The sequence below is a fragment of the Bos grunniens genome, chromosome 16 (genome assembly GCF_055505025.1).
Source record: "Bos grunniens cultivar Pamir isolate PY7600 chromosome 16, Bosgru_T2T1.0, whole genome shotgun sequence".
NCBI classification, from domain to species: domain Eukaryota; kingdom Metazoa; phylum Chordata; class Mammalia; order Artiodactyla; family Bovidae; genus Bos; species Bos grunniens.
In genome coordinates, this window is record NC_141180.1 from 20,636,222 (window position 1) to 20,656,955 (window position 20,734).

Sequence of the window (20,734 nt, forward strand, 5' to 3'; positions counted from 1 at the left end):
CAGATGAAGAGATACACAGGGGGAAGTCCTGAACAAAGAAGCTTCTGTTCTTGTTTGGGGCCTGGCATAAGGGCACATAGAAACTTCTGGTTCACCAACTGGTAAAATACCCCAAACCCTGTACTACTGGATTTTTATAGAGACTTCCTTACCTGGACATGATCAATTACTAACTCCAGCCACAATCAGTTATTTCCCACCCTTCGCCCCCTCTCTGGAGAAAGTGCAAGGTACAGTCCTGAAAATGCCAAGCTTCGAATTATGGCCTGATCACTCACAGCTTCCATCCAGGAGGCATCCAGGACCCACCCAGAATCATCTCAATAGAATAAGGTATGCTCCTAGTGTCCTGAGGTAGGAATTAATAAGGGATTCAGGAGCCATGTATCAGGAAGCAGGGTCAGAAGCCAGTATATCTATTTCTTATTGTTTTATACAAAGAAACAAAATACCCCAAATTACATTATCTTCCTTTGCTCTATCTCCCTAAGTCTGTTCCTTTCTGTATCTAGTCATCCAACCCCAAAATTTTAGAGTCATTCTTAAAATTTTTTCTTCTCTCACTTGTCACACTTAGCTCAAACGTTTACCAAATTCTTTCCATTCTAATTCTTAAAGTGAAGTGAAAGTTGCTCAGTCGTGTCCAACTCTTTGCGATCCCATGGACTGTGTACTCCGTCAGGCTCCTCTGTCCATGGAATTCTCCAGGCAAGAATACTCGAGTGGGTAGCTGTTCCCTTCTCAGGGGATTTTTCCAACCCAGGGATAGAACCCAGATCTCCTGTATTACAGGTGGACTCTTTACCAGCTGAGCCACCAGGGAAGCCCAAGAATACTGGAGTCGGTAGCCTAACCCTTCTCGAGGGGATCTTCCCGACCCAGGAATTGACCCAGGCTCTCTTGCATTACAGGCGGATTCTTTACCAGCTGAGCCACCAGGGAAGCCCAGATCCTAATTCTTGAGTATCTCCTTAATCTTTCCATACCTGGTCCCTGCTTTAGTTGACTCACTGCATGTGAATCTACAACAGCCTCCAAAGGCTCTCATCTCATCTTGCCTCTTGCCAACTCATCCACCACAGTGTGGCTACATTCGTTTTCTAAAACTCAAATCTCATCTTTTCATATTCAAACTCTTTCAGTGGCCTCCCAACGCCTAGGGAGAAAGGCTTTATTACTTCAGCTGAACTCTGCAGTTTCCTGAGCTTTCAATGTCCCTCTCTCATTTCTTGTCACTGCTCTCTCTGCTCTGCCTTCTACCTGCAACAAGGTTAACTCAGAGAGCCTGTGAACTGGATGGAAACAAAATTACATTTTCCTTTTCATTAATTCCTATCTAAAACTTAGCATTTCCTTCAAGTATGATGGTAGGGAGCAAACCATAGTATTAGCATTAGCTGTGATTTTTTTCCACCAGAAGAAATCACAGATTTTCATATCATATTAGCATTGTTGCAGATCCCGCAAACTATCAGTTAGATTTATGGTCTGAAATCATGGTAGTTACTAGGTCATGCTAAATCTTGTTATTTAATGTGTAAAATAACAAAGCACATGTTACTCTATCACAAAGTTGCTTTTTATAATTTTAAGTCAAAAATGTATACTTCAATATTGTTGGTTTTACTTATAAATCTGTGTATTTTATGTATTTAAGAAAGGACAGAAAAGCTTCTTTAGGCTGCCAAAGGAATCGCTTGCACAAAAAACTCTAATAAGAGTTCTTTTCCAAACCTGGAGTGTTCTTTTCCACTGCACGTTCCTGCAGGACTGCTACTCTCTCATTAACCTGGTTAAAACTGTCACCGTCCCTGACTTCTAGACCCTCTCCTCTGCCCTTCCACAGTCCCACAGGCTCTCTGTAAATGTCTGGCTCCTCCTCCTTTAGACAAAGCTCCTGAGCGCAGGAAGGTGTGATTCATTTTTGTATATTCAACACCTGGTTTGGAGTCTGCCACACAGAAATGAAACCAAATTTTGTTCAATGAATAAATTAATGAATATAAAAATATAAGCAGATCAAATATTTTAGAGTCTTAAAATCTGGGTCTGAATCCTGGCTAACAGTTAGTAGATCCGTGACTTGGAGAAAGTCTTTTAATTTCTTTAGACTTCTTTTTCATGTCTGAAATGTGGATAAATCTCCCCTATTCATTGCACTCTTTGTCAAGAGGATTAAAATAAGGTAACTGTGTGAAAGTGCTCTGTCAAGCTGCAAAGGTGACCCAAATTTAGTTATACTGTGCAAAGGTCATTATTTGGAGAAGGCAAAGGCGCCCCACTCCAGTACTCTTGCCTAGAAAATCCCATGGACAGAGGAGCCTGGTAGGCTGCAGTCCATGGGGTCGCTAGAGTCGGACATGACTGAGTGACTGCACTTTCACTCTTCACTTTCATGCACTGGAGAAGGAAATGGCAACCCACTCCAGTGTTCTTGCCTGAGAATCCCAGGGACGGGGAAGCCTGGTGGGCTGCCGTCTATGGGGTCGCACAGAGTTGCACACAACTGAAGCGACTTAGCAGCAGCAGCAAGGTCATTATTATTTAAAAACGTGTCTCCAGCGAATCCCTCGAATGGCCTGCTATGGAGTGAAAGCTAATGTCCATCCTAGAATTCACATAATGAAGCCCCAGTACGGTGGTACTGGGAGCTGGAATTTTTGGGAGGGGGCATCATGATGGGATTAGTGCCTTTAATATTCAAGAAGAAGAGACATGAGAGAGCTTATTTCTCTTTCATTCTATCTTTGTCATGTAAGGATACAAAAAGAAGATTGCTGCCTGTGAATCACAAAGAGGGCTCTCACCAGACCCCAACCTTACGGGCACCCTGGTCTTGGACTTCCAACATCCAGAACCGTGAAAACAATAAATGCCTATTCTTTAAGCCACACAGTCCATGACACCTTGTTACAGCAGCCACACTAAGACGCTGCCCTGTGCTGCAGGGTGTATCCAGAAGCTCTTCCCTAAACATACGGTTCTGTGTACTTCAGGTCTGTGTGCGCTTGTCTCTATTTACTTCTTGCTATTCTGCCCAGTGCCCATCCCTCTCCACTGCCTGGTAGCATGCACAGATTTTTCAACACTCAGACGGAGTGTGAATAACCTCCTCTGCACTCCTTTGTCAGGCCTCTCCCTTCTCCCCACACCTTGCGCAGTCGGTATATGAGAGTTAACCTCCATTAGTCTCTAGATAGCGGGCCTATTCTTGACCTCCTCTCATCCATCAGGAATGCATGTTTGCCTGAGCATAAAATCGGGCAAGCAAAAGTGATTAGAAAATATACGAAACAAATCAGTGACACTGTATGCTTCTGGTTATTTGTAAGAAGAGCAGAGCCATAGCCTGCAAGTGTAAATTCTGAATGATGAATCTGTCACAAGTGCTTTAAATATTCAGTTTCATCTCATTATAAATGTAAATACATTCACTCTAGCAAAGCAAGGTGAAGTTCATCTTGAAATGTCTATTTCAACAGTCGTGTCAATGCAGAGCACTGTGTTATTGAAAATGTCACCATGAGGAGGCTCAGACAGGAGGCCACAGCACCTTTGAATTCCTCCTATTTGCACTGTGTCTGCAAGGAGAACAGGAGTGAGAGTTCTATGCAGACCCCTCAACTCAGAGCATGACAGTGGAGAACAGAGGCCAGAGGGTGGCAGTCAGTGCCACACACAGTGAGTTACAGGCTGACCTTCACAGAGTAGGGGGCAGCAGTGGTGATCTTCCAGGCCCAAGTACAACCTACAAGGGAATTTCTGACCCTCTTACAGAGCCGCCTTAAGGTCTGCTCAATTTTCAGGAAGCAGGACACAGTTTCCAGGAAAATACAGGGGCATGAAAGAAACCATCAAGGCAATGATATACAGACAATAATTGATTTAGGCCAAAATTTGAGTTTGAGATTTAAGATAAAGCAGAAGGAAATAAAATTATTCCCTAACCACACTAGCATAAATGATCTCACTTCCAACTTCATACACAAAGTGCACATTAGGGAAAACTTTCAATTTCCTGCCATCTACCTTTAGATCTATTTCCCCCAGTAACCTGAGAACAAGTTGCCTGATTTGCTTTTGCATTCCCTTGAGTTCTTCAATTCCTAAAAGTCATGAACAAGCTTGCTCTATGATGCCCCATTTATTAACTAACGCCTTATCTAAATGTCCTCTATAACCTTCTTACCTACGGTTAGGAAGGTGCTCAAGAGCTGCTCCGTGGCAACAGGCTTGATCTCTGTCCGCAGATTAACAAATCTGCCAACCACCAAGGGAGCTCGGCGGAAACCTAGAATCCTGGTTTGGAAGGTTGAACAGAAGAGAAAAATCTTTGGGGATATATTTTATTTTTATTTATTAAAAAAATTTTAATATATATATTTTATTGAAGTATATTTGATTTATAAAGTTCCAGATGCACAGCAAGGTGATTTAGTTATACATATATGCATATATTTGAGATGGAAATGGCAACCCACTCTAGAATTCTTGCCTGGGAAATCCCATGACAGAGGAGCCTGGCAGGCTACAGTCCACAGGGTTGCAAGAGTCGGACATTACTTAGCAACTAAACCAGAGTACGCATATATTAGTTTTCATATTATTTTCCATTATAGGTTATTACAAGATATTGACTATAGTTCCCTGTGCTATACGGTAAATCTTTGTTGCTTGTTGTGTATCTACGGGGATCCTATTTTAAACAGTAGGGTTTTTTCTTTTTGGCCAAGTTGAGCAGCTTACAGGATCTTAGCTCCCTGACTAGGAAATTCCCTAAACAGAAATCTTAAAAATCACAGCTAATCGTGGTATTAGGTGTGTAAAGGTACCATTGTGTGTGTCAGTCGCTCAGTCGTGTCCGACTCTTTGCGACCCCATGGACTGTAGCCCATCAGGCTCCTCTGTCCATGGGGATTCTCCAGGCAAGAATACTAGAGTGGGTTGCCATGCCCTTCTCCAAAAGATACTGTTGATTACTGGTAAATATTTTTCAGAGGTACATATGTTTATGAATTTAATATTGAGATGTAATTTATTGAAGACAAATCTGGCAAAATGTGAGCAACTGTTAAACCTAAGGAGTGGGTCTATGGGTTCATTATAATGTTCCATGTTTGTTAGAAATTTTTCATAGTAAGATTTTAAAATAAACTTAACAAAGCATTAAAAAAAAGATTGGGCCTAAACCCACACATGGTTTCAAATCTTTGCATAAAACAGAATACTGATAGAAAACTACACAAATTAACCTAAAAGGATAAATTCATAGGACAACTTAAATACAGATACATTTTAAGACACTTCTAATGGTCTCAAGTGCAGCCTTGGTGGAGCACCATCATTTTTTTAAAAAAGGAAATTTTCTTGCTAAAAAAATACACACTCCCTGAAGAAAAGTTGGAGGGGCAGAATTCAGAATACACAGAAAATTTATGGAAGAAAATTAAAATCATCCATAATTCCACAATCCAGAAAAAACTAGTGACAATCTGGCATTCAACCATATTTTTCAGACATGTATATATAGACATACACTCACTCTTGTGTGTATATACATAGTTGAAATTATACTATATGCAATTCTGCCTCCTGCTTTTCACTCATCATTGCATCATGAGCCTTTTCTGACTCTTTTAGAAAGTTGCCTTAAGGTTTCTACAATTACAAATGACTGTGCAATAAATAATCCATTGTTCAGGGCTGCCGACTGATTCTCTATCCTAAACTCATTCTTAAAAAAGCCACAAAAGTAAGGAGATCAACAGATCGATCAAAATAACATAAAAATTGAGAGCACCTTCTGAGGCCAGAGGAGGGGGTTAAATCCTAATGTAATGGAGAAATAGCAACTCAGAGCAGAAAAGTGTAAGGAGCATGGGGTGGGAAAGAAAGTGGGGAAGTACCTTTTCTCCCCACTGACCATTGTCAGACCAAAGAAGAGCATCCATTTAGTGTTGGGAAGCCGTACTCAGTGGCACTTGAGCCTGGCTGGGGCAGTTAACAAAAGGGAGAGGGGGCTGGTCAGAGAATAGCTTTCAGACTTTGAGGGAGGGAAGGGCTTTTAAATATAAGACCCCAAAGCACAGGTCATAAATTGAAACATTATTTAATTAATATCCAAAATAGTAATTTCTGTACAAAGACTACTTCACTACAAGTTAACAAATAGGTGCTGTGCTGTGAAAAGATGAGGAGGTATCTCTGCCAATAACTGGGGGAATATAAAGGAACAATGAGATACCACTTTACATGTATCAGATTAACAGAAATTAGTATGTTGGATAATATGAAATATCGGTATGGTTATAGAAAAAAGATCTTTAGGCACTGCTGGTGTCCATTAACAGAGAAACAGGAAAGGGATTAGGGATGAAGAAAACAAGGAAACAAAGTTTTGCAAAGATTAATGTGCAGTTAAGTGATGAGTAGGATCTATCCAACTCTTTCCCACTAGGTCTTAATAGGGGCAGTGAAAATTCATGGTGTTATGAATGAACATTCATTTAATTTTCCCTGTCATTAGATGTTTAGGGTGCTTTCAGATTTTCAGTACTGAAAATGCTACTAGCTAAGATCTTGCTATATGTATCTTTGAATTTCTGATTCTCTAGAGTACTTTTTAGAAATATCTTCCGAGAAATGTCTTAGATGTTTGCATAAAAAGGTAGCTATTCATTCAAAGGGTATGAACATGAAGATTCTGGATACGTGGTGCCAGAGTTCTTAAAGATGGAACCAATTAACAATGACACAAGCAGCATAGATGCCAATCTATTCCTGCCAATAAAGTACTATCTTTTTTCTAATCTCTGTCACTTTCAGTAGGAGAAAACAGTACCCCTTATTTCACTGGATTTTTTTTGGTCGCACTCTGTGGCTTGTGGGATCTCAGTTTCCCAACCAGGGACTAAACCTGACCCTTCCACAAGAGAGGCGTCCTACCCGATGGACAACCAGGAATTATCTGGATTTGTTTTTTTTTTACTGGTGAATATGAATTCCCTCTGTCATATTTACTAGCAATCAGTAATTTCTATTCAGCCAACTGTGTTCTTAAACCATTTCTACTAGTGTTTTAGAGTATATATAAGATTTTATAAACTTATATATTAAGGCTATTAATGTTTAGATTATATATTGGATTCAGGTATTTTCCTCCCAAGTTAGTTTGCTTTTAAATTTTTACGTTTTTTGACATATGAGTTAAATTTTTTTTTTAGTTGAATCTACTGAGTTTTTAAAAATTTAATCTATTTATTGGCTGCAGTATGCGGGATCCTAGTTCCCTGAACAGGGATCAAACCCATGCCCTCCTGAAATGGAAGCACAGAGTCAACCACTGGACCACGAGCAAAGTCCCTCTTTGTGATTTTTAAATTATTGCTTTTATACCTATAAAATCCTCCCTAATCCTGAAAAAAGACAAAAATTCATCTTTATTTTCCTCTAGTTTCCTTATAGATTCATTAAAAAAATATAGTGAATAATTTCTTTTAAAGTCTATCAACATGCCCTGATTAAAGATCTGATCAAAAGGAGCAACTGGGACACTAGACAATTCAGTTACAAGAATCCTGACTAATAACCGGCTTAAAAAGTATTAAGTTTTCCTCATTAACTTACACATTTAGAATTCACATTTATCCTGGTTATTGAAGCTGTGCATATTTTGTATGAAGGAAAATAATATTTACATATATGTCATGTTATGTTTCCAGCATATGAGGATAAATGAGTATTACTTAAAAACAAAATCAAAACAAAACAAAAACCAGGACTGCCAGGCCCAATTAATGACCAGTTCAATTTAGGGATGTGAAGTCAAACTTTGGTTTTCTTCTAGCCATTTTATTTACCCAAGTAATGAGGCACTCATACAAATTTAGTGGAAGCAATCAGTTATCTAAAGTAAGTTAACAAGTCAAAGTTATTACACTTTTTTTTTTAATTACACTTCTTTGAAAGGAGTCCACAAGTCCTCTCCAAGATATTTTTAAAAGGAAATAAAACGAATGTAACCCACTGTGATTGCACATACCTGTCCAAATGAAAGGCTGCTACCTCTGCATTGTGTCTATCATAACCAGCATATGGTTCCCCTTCTACCACATAGTCCCGGTTATACCTGCAGAGCGAATGGGAAGCACAGATGTAGACATGAATTACATCAGTACCAGAGGTGACAGTACAAGAGGCAGAACAGAAACTCTGCAAGCCTGATTCACTCTAGTGACCTCTGTCAACCCTGAGAACAGTCATGGGTTAGCATGGGTCACCAGTAGATGATGTGAAGAAGTGGAGAAGAAAACTAGAATTATACATCTACCTCTGCAACCATTCTATGAATAAAACACTGATGTTATTTCTACCCCTCCTGAAGACTTTCAACGTAGCTTAAGTAAAACTAGAAGGTACTTTTCTGAACTCTTTGTATCTTCAGCACAGTGCTAAGTCTATAGTTGGTGCTTAATAAATGTCTACTGAATTGTCTATTAGACTAAACTGAAATAATGAAGACAAATATGTAATTAAAAGGTCTTGCTTACCAGAATGGCTATGGTAAGGCTTATTAGAGAAGTTTAAATTTCTTGGGGAAAACAATGGTCCTGATATGCTTCAGGTTTTGTTAAATAAGTAGGAAAAGGAAAAATTTTTTAAAGTTATCTGAATAACTATTCTCTTTTTAAGTTTATGATGATGCAGTGGAAGGAATACTGGACTGCAGTGAGAGTTAGGTAAAGCTCTGTCATTACCTGCCTGGATAACCTTGAGTAAAACCCTTCTTTTCTGTGGGTCTTAGATTTCTTATTGATAATATTAGGGGCTGGACCAAAAAGCAAGTTCTAAGATGTCTTTGCAAAGAGCTGACTGATTGGAAAAGACCCTGATGCTGCAAAAGATTAAGGGCAGGAGGAGAAGGGGGCGACAGAGGATGAGATGGTTGGATAGCATCACCGACTCAATGGACATGAATTTGAGCAAACTCCAGGAGACGGTGAAGAACAGGGGAGCCTGGCGCACTGCAGTCCATGGGGTTACAAAGAGTCAGCCATGATTTAGCGACTAAACAACAACAAAGATGTCTTTCATCTCAAACACCGCTCCGATGATTTACATCACATGCATGACATAAATGAAGGATAATGAAAACTGGCATATTTCTTTCTACTAATTATACAAAGAGATACAACTTAAACTTGCTAATGGGAAGAACTGAACACAATTCATCTATGACTTCTACTGTTCACTTGCATTTCCTGAATCAAAAGGAGACCTAGTAGGCTTTACAAGACAGAAATAAGTTGAGAATGATGTGAAGAGGAGCCACTCCACTAAGGTCACTTGGGTCTCCAATGCTGAAATGGCCATGGGGAAGTGGGAAACAGTACTATACAAGGCAGTGACCTTCAACATAAATGACCACAGGATATAAAGTGAAACCATGTTCATAAAACACATTTTCAAGTCAAAGCAATGAAACATTTATGTGAGGAGACAGACATGCCTCAACACCTGGCTGGACACCAGTTTCTTCTTAGCCTGGTCAATATACTCATGTGTATTTTTTTGTTTCTGGTGTCAAAGCATCATTTAGGCTGCCTAGGATTACACCTGCTACCTCCAAATGAAAAGTCTCAGTTTTTAAATAGGACTGCAGTGAAAGCTGACACTATTCAAGCATTTCTCTCTCCACTACAGCTGCAGGTGACAGGCCTGGAATACTTTATTTCTCAGGACTCCAGCGGAGCCACAGAAGACTGTGGTGATATGCAGTCCACTCCTTTCAGTGAAATGTTAGAGAACTTTCCAGAACATGGAAAGTCTGCACAGAATGAAATGTAAAACCCTAGAAAAATTCAGAAACTTTGGGAGTGGGCTGGAGAAACAGGAAGGGAAGGAAATGGGAAAGGAAGAGGAACCAAATGAAAGAACTGCACTGGAGTCCAAAGGGCTGAATCCTCAGTTCACGTTTGGTTTTTGTGAAACATGAAAGTCAGAACCCTGGATTTCACTTTTCCCAGAAGTAAAATGAGTAGTTAGACTAGTTGATCACCAAGGTCCCTTTCAACACTTCCTATGATCCTTCACTTCTCCCAAGCTCTGGGCCCTTGCCAGCTTGTTCTTTTCCCACCATAACTGTAGTTTTTGTCTATGAAAATCAATGTACTTCCAGAAAAGATACAGCTACATTAAAAAACAAAATTACTTTTATAATAATGTAAGGCAAAATGTGCAAATAAAGGCATGACTGTATTCCTGTATATTTCATGCACTATACAAATCTTCCATCTCTGACAGGAGGACATGGACAACCAGGCTCCAGAAATGCTGAACCACAAGTGGCTGTTAAAGAAAGGTGCACGTCTCAACTCAGCAGGAAGGACTTAGATCCTCCTCTCAACAGAGTGATCCATCTTAAGTCACTGACAGAACAACGAAATTCATACAGTAACTGCCGATAAATCACTCCTATCCTCCTGGTGAAGGACATCAGAATGTGACCAAGGACATTAATTTGCACTTACACTACGACTAAATAGTCTCAGAGGCCCCTGGGGTCAGAATAGCAATTTGCTGGGTGTTTTTGGACTGGAGCAATTTCTACAAGCACTTAAATGTGAACCCACTTTCCCCAGCCTGCGAGAGCGCCAGGTATAATCAGCCCAGGTCAGTGTGTGCAGTGAGTAGGGTGCTACCATCCACTGTAGGGGCCTCAACAGCTTGCAGGGGGTGGGGGAGGAACATCCCCGGAGCCGGGCATAGACAAGGGCTATTTGGGAGATGATGGGAGATGAAGGGGCTGCCTTGACAAGAATAAAGAGCTGGGTATAGAGAGGAGGGCCAGGCTGTAAGAGGCTTGGCCATTAGGTTGCAGAGGCTGGGTTTTGTCTGGTGAGTAATGGGAATCCCTGGATGTTTTAAAACTGGGGAGCACAGTGATGATATGGGTATTTGGGAGAAGAATGAAAATAGTTTTCAGGATGGTCTGGAAGAGAAACGTAATGGGAAGACTGCAGTGGTAGTAAGAGATATGAGACGAAGCATCAGTGACTAACGTTAGCCTATGCATTTATCTGCTGCCACTTCCCCTTCTCACCAGTCTGGCGTCTTCCACCCTCCATTTATATTACAACTTGTCTGAACACTGCAGACCTATCTGCAAAGCGCCTAAACTAACACTAACGTTGCACACCGTCAGTAACATCTGCCTTCACTTCCTGCTGCCCCATCTCACCTTTAATTCCCCGGTGTATAACAGTGGGTATGAAGAGGGTATCCTTTTACTTAAACACAAACTGCCTGCAATTCATCTCTTTACACGAACTTAATTCTTGTTTTTAGTTTGCTTTCTTTCCATCAGTCTGCTTATGCTGCTGATGGCTCAGGCGACAAATCAAGAGGTAAAGGATCACATTTCAAAAGGAAGCTAGCAAATTTTTGAAAATGGATGATCCATGTCATCTCTCTTACAGGAAGACAAACAAATGTGAGAGGCTCGCATGTGTGTGGCAGAACACCAGCTGCTCACACTCTGACGGATCCAAATGCCAGCTCCATTAGTTACTGCAAGCTGACCCTGTCAAGTTACTCTTTCCACGTCTCAGTTTCTGGTTCTGGAAATAAGCACTGTAACTGTCCACGGTTGTGACGAAGGCTAAAAGCGTTAACATACAAAAAGTACTTAGTGTAACACCTGGCAAACAGTGTGCATGCAACAGAAATTAGATTCAAGGTCCACATAACCATGCTTTTCCCACATTACCTGATTTCCACATCTTCCACACACCATGCCTCCCAGTTCCAGGCAAATGCAGATCCCTTCCATTTCTGGAATCCCAATATACTAGCTCTCTGGCTGCCTATTATCTACTGATATTTGGGTCATGAAGAGAGCTGAGCCAACTACTCTGATCACAGTAAGTTTCTGGATATCATCACCCCATGTTTCTTCTCCCACTCCAGCAAGAGACCCCAAGTTATATGTTATAATTCTCTCCAAAGCTCCACTGAGGAATGAAAAAAGTGTTTAGTCCACAGATAATTTCAGACCTTACAAATTTTGAGAAAATGCACTGGTAACTAAATCCTGTCAAAAGAATATAGATTACCATCATGTTAACCTATTTCAAATTCATGTACACACAGAAAACTTAAAAAATAATTATACTATAGAACTGCCACACAAATTCTCTCTGTAGATCCTTAGAGAAGTCCAAAGAGATCACTGTCTAATAGTATATGAACTAGCTCTTTCTCCAGTTCAAATTTGGACTGAGGCAACTAAAATGGCTCAGTTCTCTGCTTAAAACAGGCAAAAGAAACGAGGTATTACTACACACACATTAGAATGGCCAAAATCCAAAACACAGACAACACCAAACGTTAACGAGGATGTGGAATAACAAGAACTCTCACTCACAGCTGATGGGAATGTAAAATGGAACCACCACTTTGGAAGACAGATTGGTAGTTTATTACAAAATTAAACATGTTCTCACCATATAGTCCAGCAACTATGCTCCTTGGTATTTACCCAAATGAGCTAAAAACTTATCTACACAAAAATCTGCACATGAATGTTTATAGAAGCTTTACTCACAACTGCCAAAACCTGGAAGCAACCAAGACAGCTTTCAGTAGGTGAATGAATAAACAAACTGTGGTACATCTACACAATGGAATATTATTCAGGGAAAAAAAAAAAGAGCCATCAAGCCACAAAAAGACACAAAGGAACCTTAAAAAACATGGAGAGAAGCCAATCTGAAAACGTTACAAAAGGTATCACTCCAGCTATATGACATTCTAGAAAAGGCAAACCATGGAGACACTAAAGAGATTAGTGGTTGCCAGGGATTCAGGGGGAGGAAGGGAAGAATGAAGAGATAGAACACAGGGGACTCTGAGGTCAGGGAAGCTGTCCTTTATGATGGTGCAACGGTGAATACTTGTCATTATAAGTTTATTAAAACTTACAGAATATACAGCACAAAGAGTAAACTTTAACTATGGACTTTAGTTAATAAATTAATATTGGCTCATCAATTGTAACAAAGGTACTAATTTGATGGAAGACGCTAATTATAGAAGAGACTGGGGAGGAGGAGGAAGGACATACATAGAAACGCTCTATACTTTCCCCTCGATTTTTCTGCAAACCTAAAATTACTAAAATAAAGTAAAATAAAATAAAGTCTATTAATTAAAACAAAACCAAAGCTCAAGTGAAAGAATCTTAACTTTAGCACTAAAAAGGACTTAAGTTACTCATCCAAAGCTCACTCCAACTCTGGGTAACTCCTACTCCACAGCATTTCTGACACGTGGTTATCTGGTCTTTAACTGTACACTTATGGTGATAAGTTGCTTATTTCCTAACCAATTCATTTTGTACTTCTAACATCTGGCACATAGTACTTGATAAATTTAGAAATCAAGGACAGCTCTCACTGTAAAGTGTTCAATCTAATTTGGTACCAAAACATATTCCTGCAAGTTTCCCTTACTCAAAGAAACATGGAACATTAAGGGCTAGAAAAGACTTCAGAGACCTTCGAGTCTCTGCCTCCCATTTTACTGAAGAGAAGAGGAGATGAGCAGTCAAACAAATTCCAGGTTAGAACCAAACAGCACAGAAAACTTCCAAGATGAAGACTTACCGCTTAGGTTTGAAGACAACTTTCTGTCCTCCTTCAAGTATCAGTAAGGCTTTCAGTTGTGTCCCTTTATAACCCACATCAGCTTTAATGATTTTCTTGGTGGCCATGGCATGCAAGATTGCTCCCAGCTCTGGTGTCTCTTCAGGGTACACTTCCCGGGGAACCACCCACTGGGCTGCAATCTCCCAGGGAGACTGCAAGGTGTGGTCCAGCTTGGGCACCAGCTCCACCCGCAAGCCTGCCATCATTCGGTGAAATGCCCTCTGGTCCTCCCGGTTGGCAGCTGATGTATCTAAGTTGTCAATCAGGAAAACTTTGGTGAAGATAAAGATGACAAGGAGAATTGCTAACAGCACGACTCGCTGCTTTAGCTTCATGTTGACCTCTTTTCCTTCTCCCCGACTACTCTCACTTATCAAGGAGAGCAGGTGGTGATGGTCAGCAAGGAGACTCCATGATTATACACACTGGTCCATCTCTTCACTGAGGTGCCTCCCACAATTCCTGCAAGCCCAAGTATAAAGCACAGTTCATTCAGAAATTCTGTCCTTCCACTCCTGAATCTTTCACAAGCCTCAAATAGATTGCTCACTCTTTTAGCTGGACTAATCCTATGTCTGAGAAGACCCAATAATTTAGAATGAACTGGTCCAAGGAAGGATGTAACAGTTAAGAACCAGGTACACTGAAAATTTAAAAGCAAATACTCCTGTTTTAATAGGGTACAGAGCCATTCCGGAGCCATTTGGATGGCCACCAATTCTTAGAAACCAAAACAATGAGAAAAAGCACAAAAAAGTTAAACACTAAGATATGCATAACTCCTTAACTTTCATTTTACCTTTCAAAACCCATAAATGACTTTTGATTATCCAAAACCACGAGTATTTGGTAACTTTCCAGTTATTGTCTCCAAGTACAAGTATTACGACATATTATAAGACAAGAACTCTTAAAAAATGCCAAAAAGAGGGTACTGTTACTGCTGCTGCTAAGTCGCTTCAGTCGTGTCCGACTCTGTGTGACCCCATAGACAGCAGCCCACCAGGCTCCTCTGTCTCTGGGATTTTCCAGGCAAGAATACTGGAGTGGGTTTCCATTTCCTTCTCCACCAAAGAGGGTACAGAGGAGAGTAATAACTCCCTCTCTGAATTCAAATACCCAGCAAGCCTAAACATGTCATATCTGCTGCTCACATACTGAAATACAACACCCAGACATGAATCTCTACTTATCAGTCTTCTAATTATTTTTCAAAATTAAAAATCCTATAAAATATGGATAATCAAATCTGGATAAATTAAGCAAAGGAAAAACATATCCCTATACCATCTGGCTATTAGGAGAACATGACCAGAAAATTAATGAAACCTGGTACTATAGCAACATGACTAAATCTGGACTGGTCAGGCACGTAACAAAGATACTTATGCTACAGACCTAAAGAAGTGCTTCCTGTGGGGGCCCACCACACTGGCCAGTTCTCAAGCTGAAAGATTCCAAATACAAGATTTTTTTGCCAAGGTGTCAAGAACATAAAATTCAATCTCATTTGCATGCTGACAGGCTGCTTTCCACTCCAGAGGGCCCTTTAAAAACATGCACAAGCTTGCTCTGCTGTATGCCTACAGGCAGCACTGCGCTGGGCTAAGCCAAAGATGACAAGAAGATAACAGGGTGTTGCTTCACTCTCCAATTCATTTAACAACTCAAACTATTAATTGAAGAAATAAAACCAATACAAAAGATGGGGCAAACAAGTCAGGCTGAGCCACTCCCAGCCAAACCGGAGACTGCTCCCCTATTAACCGCTGGAAACACATCCCCAGATAGTCTACTAGAGCAGCAGTGTGTTCTAAGGGCAGCGCCTTGCTGAGAGCTTGCTGACATGCAGTTTATTCTTGGTGATTAACCACTCCCGTTTCATTTTCAGGAAGATGGCAAAGTGAGAGTCAAATTCAAATTCTAATTATCTCCAGCCACCTGTTCCGTTGCATCATCATCTCCCAGGGAGTACATAACACTATTAGCTGAAACACAGGCAATTCAAGTGTATCCAAAATGTAATTGTGATGGTATCAAATTTGGTGTAAAACTCAGTAAAATAGTTCCCTATGATTATTGGTAACAGCAATGCTAGTAGAACAGATTTCAGAGATTTTTGCTAGTCCTAACATGACCCAAACCACACAAATTCTTCAGTTATCTGTTCAACAGTACAGATCTCTGGCTGCAGTGGTAAAATGTAATGTGGAAATCTCACTGTGTCGGCAATCTTTTCCTTAGCCCCTCCAGCTGCAACAACCTCCAGCTGAGATGCTATTCTGGCATAGGGGCTCAGCTGAACAGCCTTTCATGTCCTACAAAACCCTCCTCAGGACTAAAGTCCGGTTAACCCGAGATTCTAATGATGCTGCTCATTTCATTTAGAATGAAGAAATTCCTCCCTCATGTTATATACACATATCATATCTAAACGTTTAGCACAAAGGTTGGGGAGAGTGAGGGGTTTTGTTTTTTTTTAAATCACCAATGCAATGAGAAGTTAGAGTAGCTCCAAAATTCAGACAAAACAAACTGAGCCTGTGTGCTTTTAAGTTCTGAAATCTCATTACCTTTTGATGGGCCACAGAAGAACGCACTTATCAGTTCAGGGCTGCAAATATTTCATCTACTCAACTAAGAAATTCCTATTAAGTGACTGAAGGGTTCAACTGTTACCTCACCTCACTATTTACCTCTGCAGTTTAGCTGTGAGGGTAGGTTTGAAGGGGCTGAACAAGTTTTTGCGTTTGTGATTAGTCACCACATCCTGGTAGAACAAGTAAGACTGCAATTTGGCCCTGCTCTCAACAACTGCCTGGCATGTCCAGAGCCACTGACTGCATTTAGTGAGGGCACCTTTTATTGAATCCCTGAAAGAACAGCCTGTTGGACCTGCAGGTCTTCCAATCCAGAATAATGCAGCAAAATCATTTTTCTAATCACACATCATTTGTGAGTTCCATAAATCCCTTAGCAAAGCAATGATGGCATCGGCCAATCTATGTTGCTAGGCACCACTCTCACTCTCTTCCCTCCTCGTCAGCTTCCGCCAAAACAGTGTGAACACGGTCCCCTACGTGTCATTGCTCACTGGAGCGCTCTCCAAATTTCTCTTAGCTCTTTTCTTCCCATCTTCTCCTCTTTAAAGCCTAATCTAGCTTTCAAGGGCCATCTTCAAAGCCACTTCGGGTCCCTCCTTACCACAGTAACCTCTCTTGCCTTTGGGCCAGTACTTAACTACATTCTGCCATATCCAGTGTCTTCTTGTAGATTGTTCTTAATTCCCCTCTCAGAATTCTGACTCCTTACTGATCTTAGCTACTTTTGCACTCCCTACAGTACGTAGCATAGTAAGGGCAGATGCCTTTTTTCCCTTAAACCGAACAAACCACTGCAAATGAGGCTTTGCAAGTATCTCGAGACTCTGCTGTTGATTTCCTTCGGTACTGTATTTGGTATCAAATGAGCGTGTATCACCTGGCACGTGAACTTGGCTATCTTTAATCAACTACCCATTTTTAGGCAATATACTTCTCTACTGACACTATTCAATTTAGTTGGTAGTTTTGGAGGATAGTCTTTTTCTGAGTAAATATTGACAGCTCAGAAAGAGGTTTTCTTTTAGTTGGAAAGCTGCTACTCCTTCAGCCTACAGGGCAAGCACAAAGATATTCAAGAAATTGACAATATAGAGTTTTTAGTGGAATTTATACAAAAAGCCTGTGAGTCTGCAAGACTCCTTTCCAGGAAAATGTATTAGATACACAATATAGAATGATTCCTTCCTCCAATGATGTAGACTCCTTTACTCTTTACAGTGATCCCTTCCTCTCCTATATCCTTGAGAGGGGAGAGTATCCAAGACAGAGCTTCCATACTGTATTATCTTCTTTAAAACAGCAGCATACTATATCATCTGCAAACCGGGTTTCTAAGAGGATCCCCCATTTCAGATATTAAGGAAATGAAAACAACATCACTGGGTATATTCCACATTATTCATGAAAACTTCTCTTGCATTCTCAGGAGTCTGTCTGCTCTATTTCGTGCCTGCACTGCCTCATATAAATGCCTCCAACAGTGTAACACTGTCCAGTTATATTATGGTCATTTATTTTAATGTTTCTGTTATGCAGAACAGAGCCTACCTCAAAGAACAAATAGACTCAAGGTAATAATATAACACAAAAAATGTTCAATATAAAAAAGGCAGGGCTAATGGTGGTCTTCACACTAAAAGCTGGCATAAATTCCCAGACTGGAGTTGTGGAAGAGAGACATTTATAAGGAATCTTCACACTGAACCCTGGTTTCACTTTCAGCTCTATCAGTGAAATGAGGCTTGATATGGAAGCTGATATGTCATTCTTCTCTCTTACACACATACACACACACACACTCCTACATATACAGTAAGTGTTTTGTAAGAATAAACTTGTGACTACACTGTAAATTGTTTTGGGAGAGGAAATAGAGGTTTTACAGAAAAAAGTGAAGTCACAGTATAAATATAAAGACTAGATCCCTCTGTTCAAGAATCTGACTGATGTCTGGAGGAGCATATACAGAAATACACACTGGTGCAAAGTTCTGTAAGCCAGTGTGTGATAAAATTCAATGTATGTAAAACACCTGGCTCCAACACTTACTTCCTTACCAGGGGCTCCCACAAGCCACCAGCAAGGTTCCAAACCTCATTAGCAGCTGTGCCACCTTGAATCTCCCTTTAATCAGGAGACCTCACACTACTTCACCTGAGGTCACAGAGAAGAAATCCCAACTTCTGTTCAAAGCAACTAAAAACAAAGGCTTCAGTAATCCTTGTTTTTTGTGTTTTCAATTCAATGGTCAAATAAGTTCTTATCACATGAAGGGAGTGCAAGACATTTTGTGAGTGTCAGGTACCAGAAGGAAAACATTCAATATGAACATTTCACGCAGAGGGTGATTAACAAAGAAGATGCTGAAGGGGGTAGGATTTATTATATAACTAGCATATTATCATATTTATTCACACAATCTCCTTGCCCTTCATCCTGAGTGGAAATCTCAAGGACAATTTCATAAACTTCTTTGGTCATTGCTGGTTTCAGCAAACCTCTGAAGGTTTGGTAAGCATCAACAGGTAAGACCTGAGTTTAATTATGAGTTTTTGGGTGACTGTCTACAAAGACAGAAACCAACAATTCTTCCCATCAAGAAGTGGAATCTATTTCTCCTTCCCTAGAATATGTTTTGGCTTTGTAACTTGCTTTGATCACAGAATGCTGTGGAAGTCGCCAAGTGCTAGGTGTCTTAAGAGACCTAGCAGCTTCCATTTGGGACCAAGCTACTATGTAAAGCGGTCAGGCTAGACTACTGAATGAGAGGCCTGGTCAGCCCCTAGTTCTTCTGGCCACCCCAGCTGAGAGCCAGATACATAAGTGAAGCCATTTAGGGCATTCCAGTTCCAGCTGAGGTCTCACCTAAATACAGCCACCCATGTGACTCCAGCCAATATCATGTGTGCAGAAGAATCAATCAGCTGGGCCCAGCTGATCTGCCTAATATGAGAAATAAATCATTTAGTCTTAAGCCACTAATTTTGAGCGTAATTTGTAAACCTAACATTTTCATGTCTACTCTGTCCATATCAACCATCTGGGATATATTAATTAACCATTTAAGTACAAATAAAAATTGGATTAATAAACTCTCTTAAAGGTAACAAAAGAAAAAAATAGCATCTCAAATGGATCATTTACTAAAGTCCATTTATAAACTTTAGAGCAATTAAGGCTAACCCCACACACTCACAGAACTATACACACCCAGGTTATAAATTCTAACCTTTAAATTTCGGTCAGAGCATAAGTAATAGCAAAAATTATAACCCTTTGGTACCAAAATAAAATAAAAACGCATATTTTCACCTTGGGGCGAGTCTGATACACTGCCCTTTTGTTTTTTTTCAATTGGTAGTGACCTTAGAGCACTTTGCTACATTATTATTAGCTGCCTCCTAGAAATAAATGCAGTCTCTCCTGATGGTTAGTGACAATTCTTATAAGTAAAATAAAGGGCATTCAGAAATCTTTATGCTTAGCATCATGAGCCTCTAGCTTAAGAAGTCAAACCCTCTAATACTAAGTGGTATCAAGTGTTCACTACTTAAATAAATCTCTATATCCTCAGAAAACCAGCCCACTCCTGTGCTGCCACCACCGCCTACAGCAGCAAAGTATTATTCTTTTTCATCTTCAATTGGGAGTCTTCAATTAAAACAAAACCTAGCAACAAATAATATCATTAATCAGTATCTACATATAGTTTTCCTTTTCACTTAAATAGGTTCTTAATTCACCTTCTTTCTGCTAACCTCCCTGGGCCTCCATTTCCTTAAATGAAAAATGAAATACAAACACTATTACCTGACTGACAGAATTGTTAAAAATGAACGGTACTACCAGGTGTGTTGTGCTAAAACGAGTGCTTGGACAACCCACAGTAGTTGCTTGTTGGTCATTATTACCACACCAAAAACCCAAAGATGACTTCCTGAGAAGAAAGAATGCAAAGAAAACAACGCTCATTGGTAATGCCGTCTCCTGGGTTTACACAGTTGGGGCTGAATACATATGCTGCATTACCAACAGTTCTAGTAACCTTGTATTTCTGAACCAAAGACTTCCCTAAATTTGAGGAGTAGGTAAGACTGTAAGCAAGTAGGTATCGTCAGAGTGGATGCCAGGTGAAGCAGAGGACTAGGAGGTTACGTCACTAATCTGGCCAGCCTGAGGCCAATGTTTTTCTCTTGTCTACAAAGTTCAATTCTACCACATTCAACATAAGTGAAACAGATGGGAAGCATGAACTTTTTCTATTTCACGGAAATGGCTGAATAGAATGCCCTTCACAATGTTCTTCAGTTTGGAAGATTAAATCTGTGTTTTAAAGGTGACAGCTTTGCATGTCCTAGAGCAGCCATGAAATTAAAAGACACCTGCTCCTTGGAAGGAAAGCTACGACAAACCTAGACAGCACAT

At 40.2% G+C, this 20,734-nt stretch overlaps 1 protein-coding gene across 6 annotated transcripts in view; it reads right to left on the reverse strand.

Annotated features, from left to right (window-relative positions):
• FAM20B (FAM20B glycosaminoglycan xylosylkinase) overlaps window positions 1–20,734 on the reverse strand; it is a 45,277-nt gene that overhangs the window by 17,838 nt on the left and 6,705 nt on the right. For 5 of the 6 annotated variants that reach the window (XM_086343632.1, XM_086343627.1, XM_086343630.1 and 2 more), the window contains 3 exons: window positions 13,665–14,168; window positions 8,042–8,128; window positions 4,190–4,299 (listed from right to left, as the gene is read on the reverse strand). In XM_086343632.1, the coding sequence (XP_086199758.1) occupies window positions 4,190–4,299; window positions 8,042–8,128; window positions 13,665–14,041 (574 nt within the window). In that variant the 5' untranslated portion in view covers window positions 14,042–14,168. Of the gene's footprint in view, window positions 1–4,189; window positions 4,300–8,041; window positions 8,129–13,664; window positions 14,169–15,104; window positions 15,149–20,734 lie in introns of those variants that run through there. The other variant, XM_086343629.1, reaches the window with a different exon arrangement.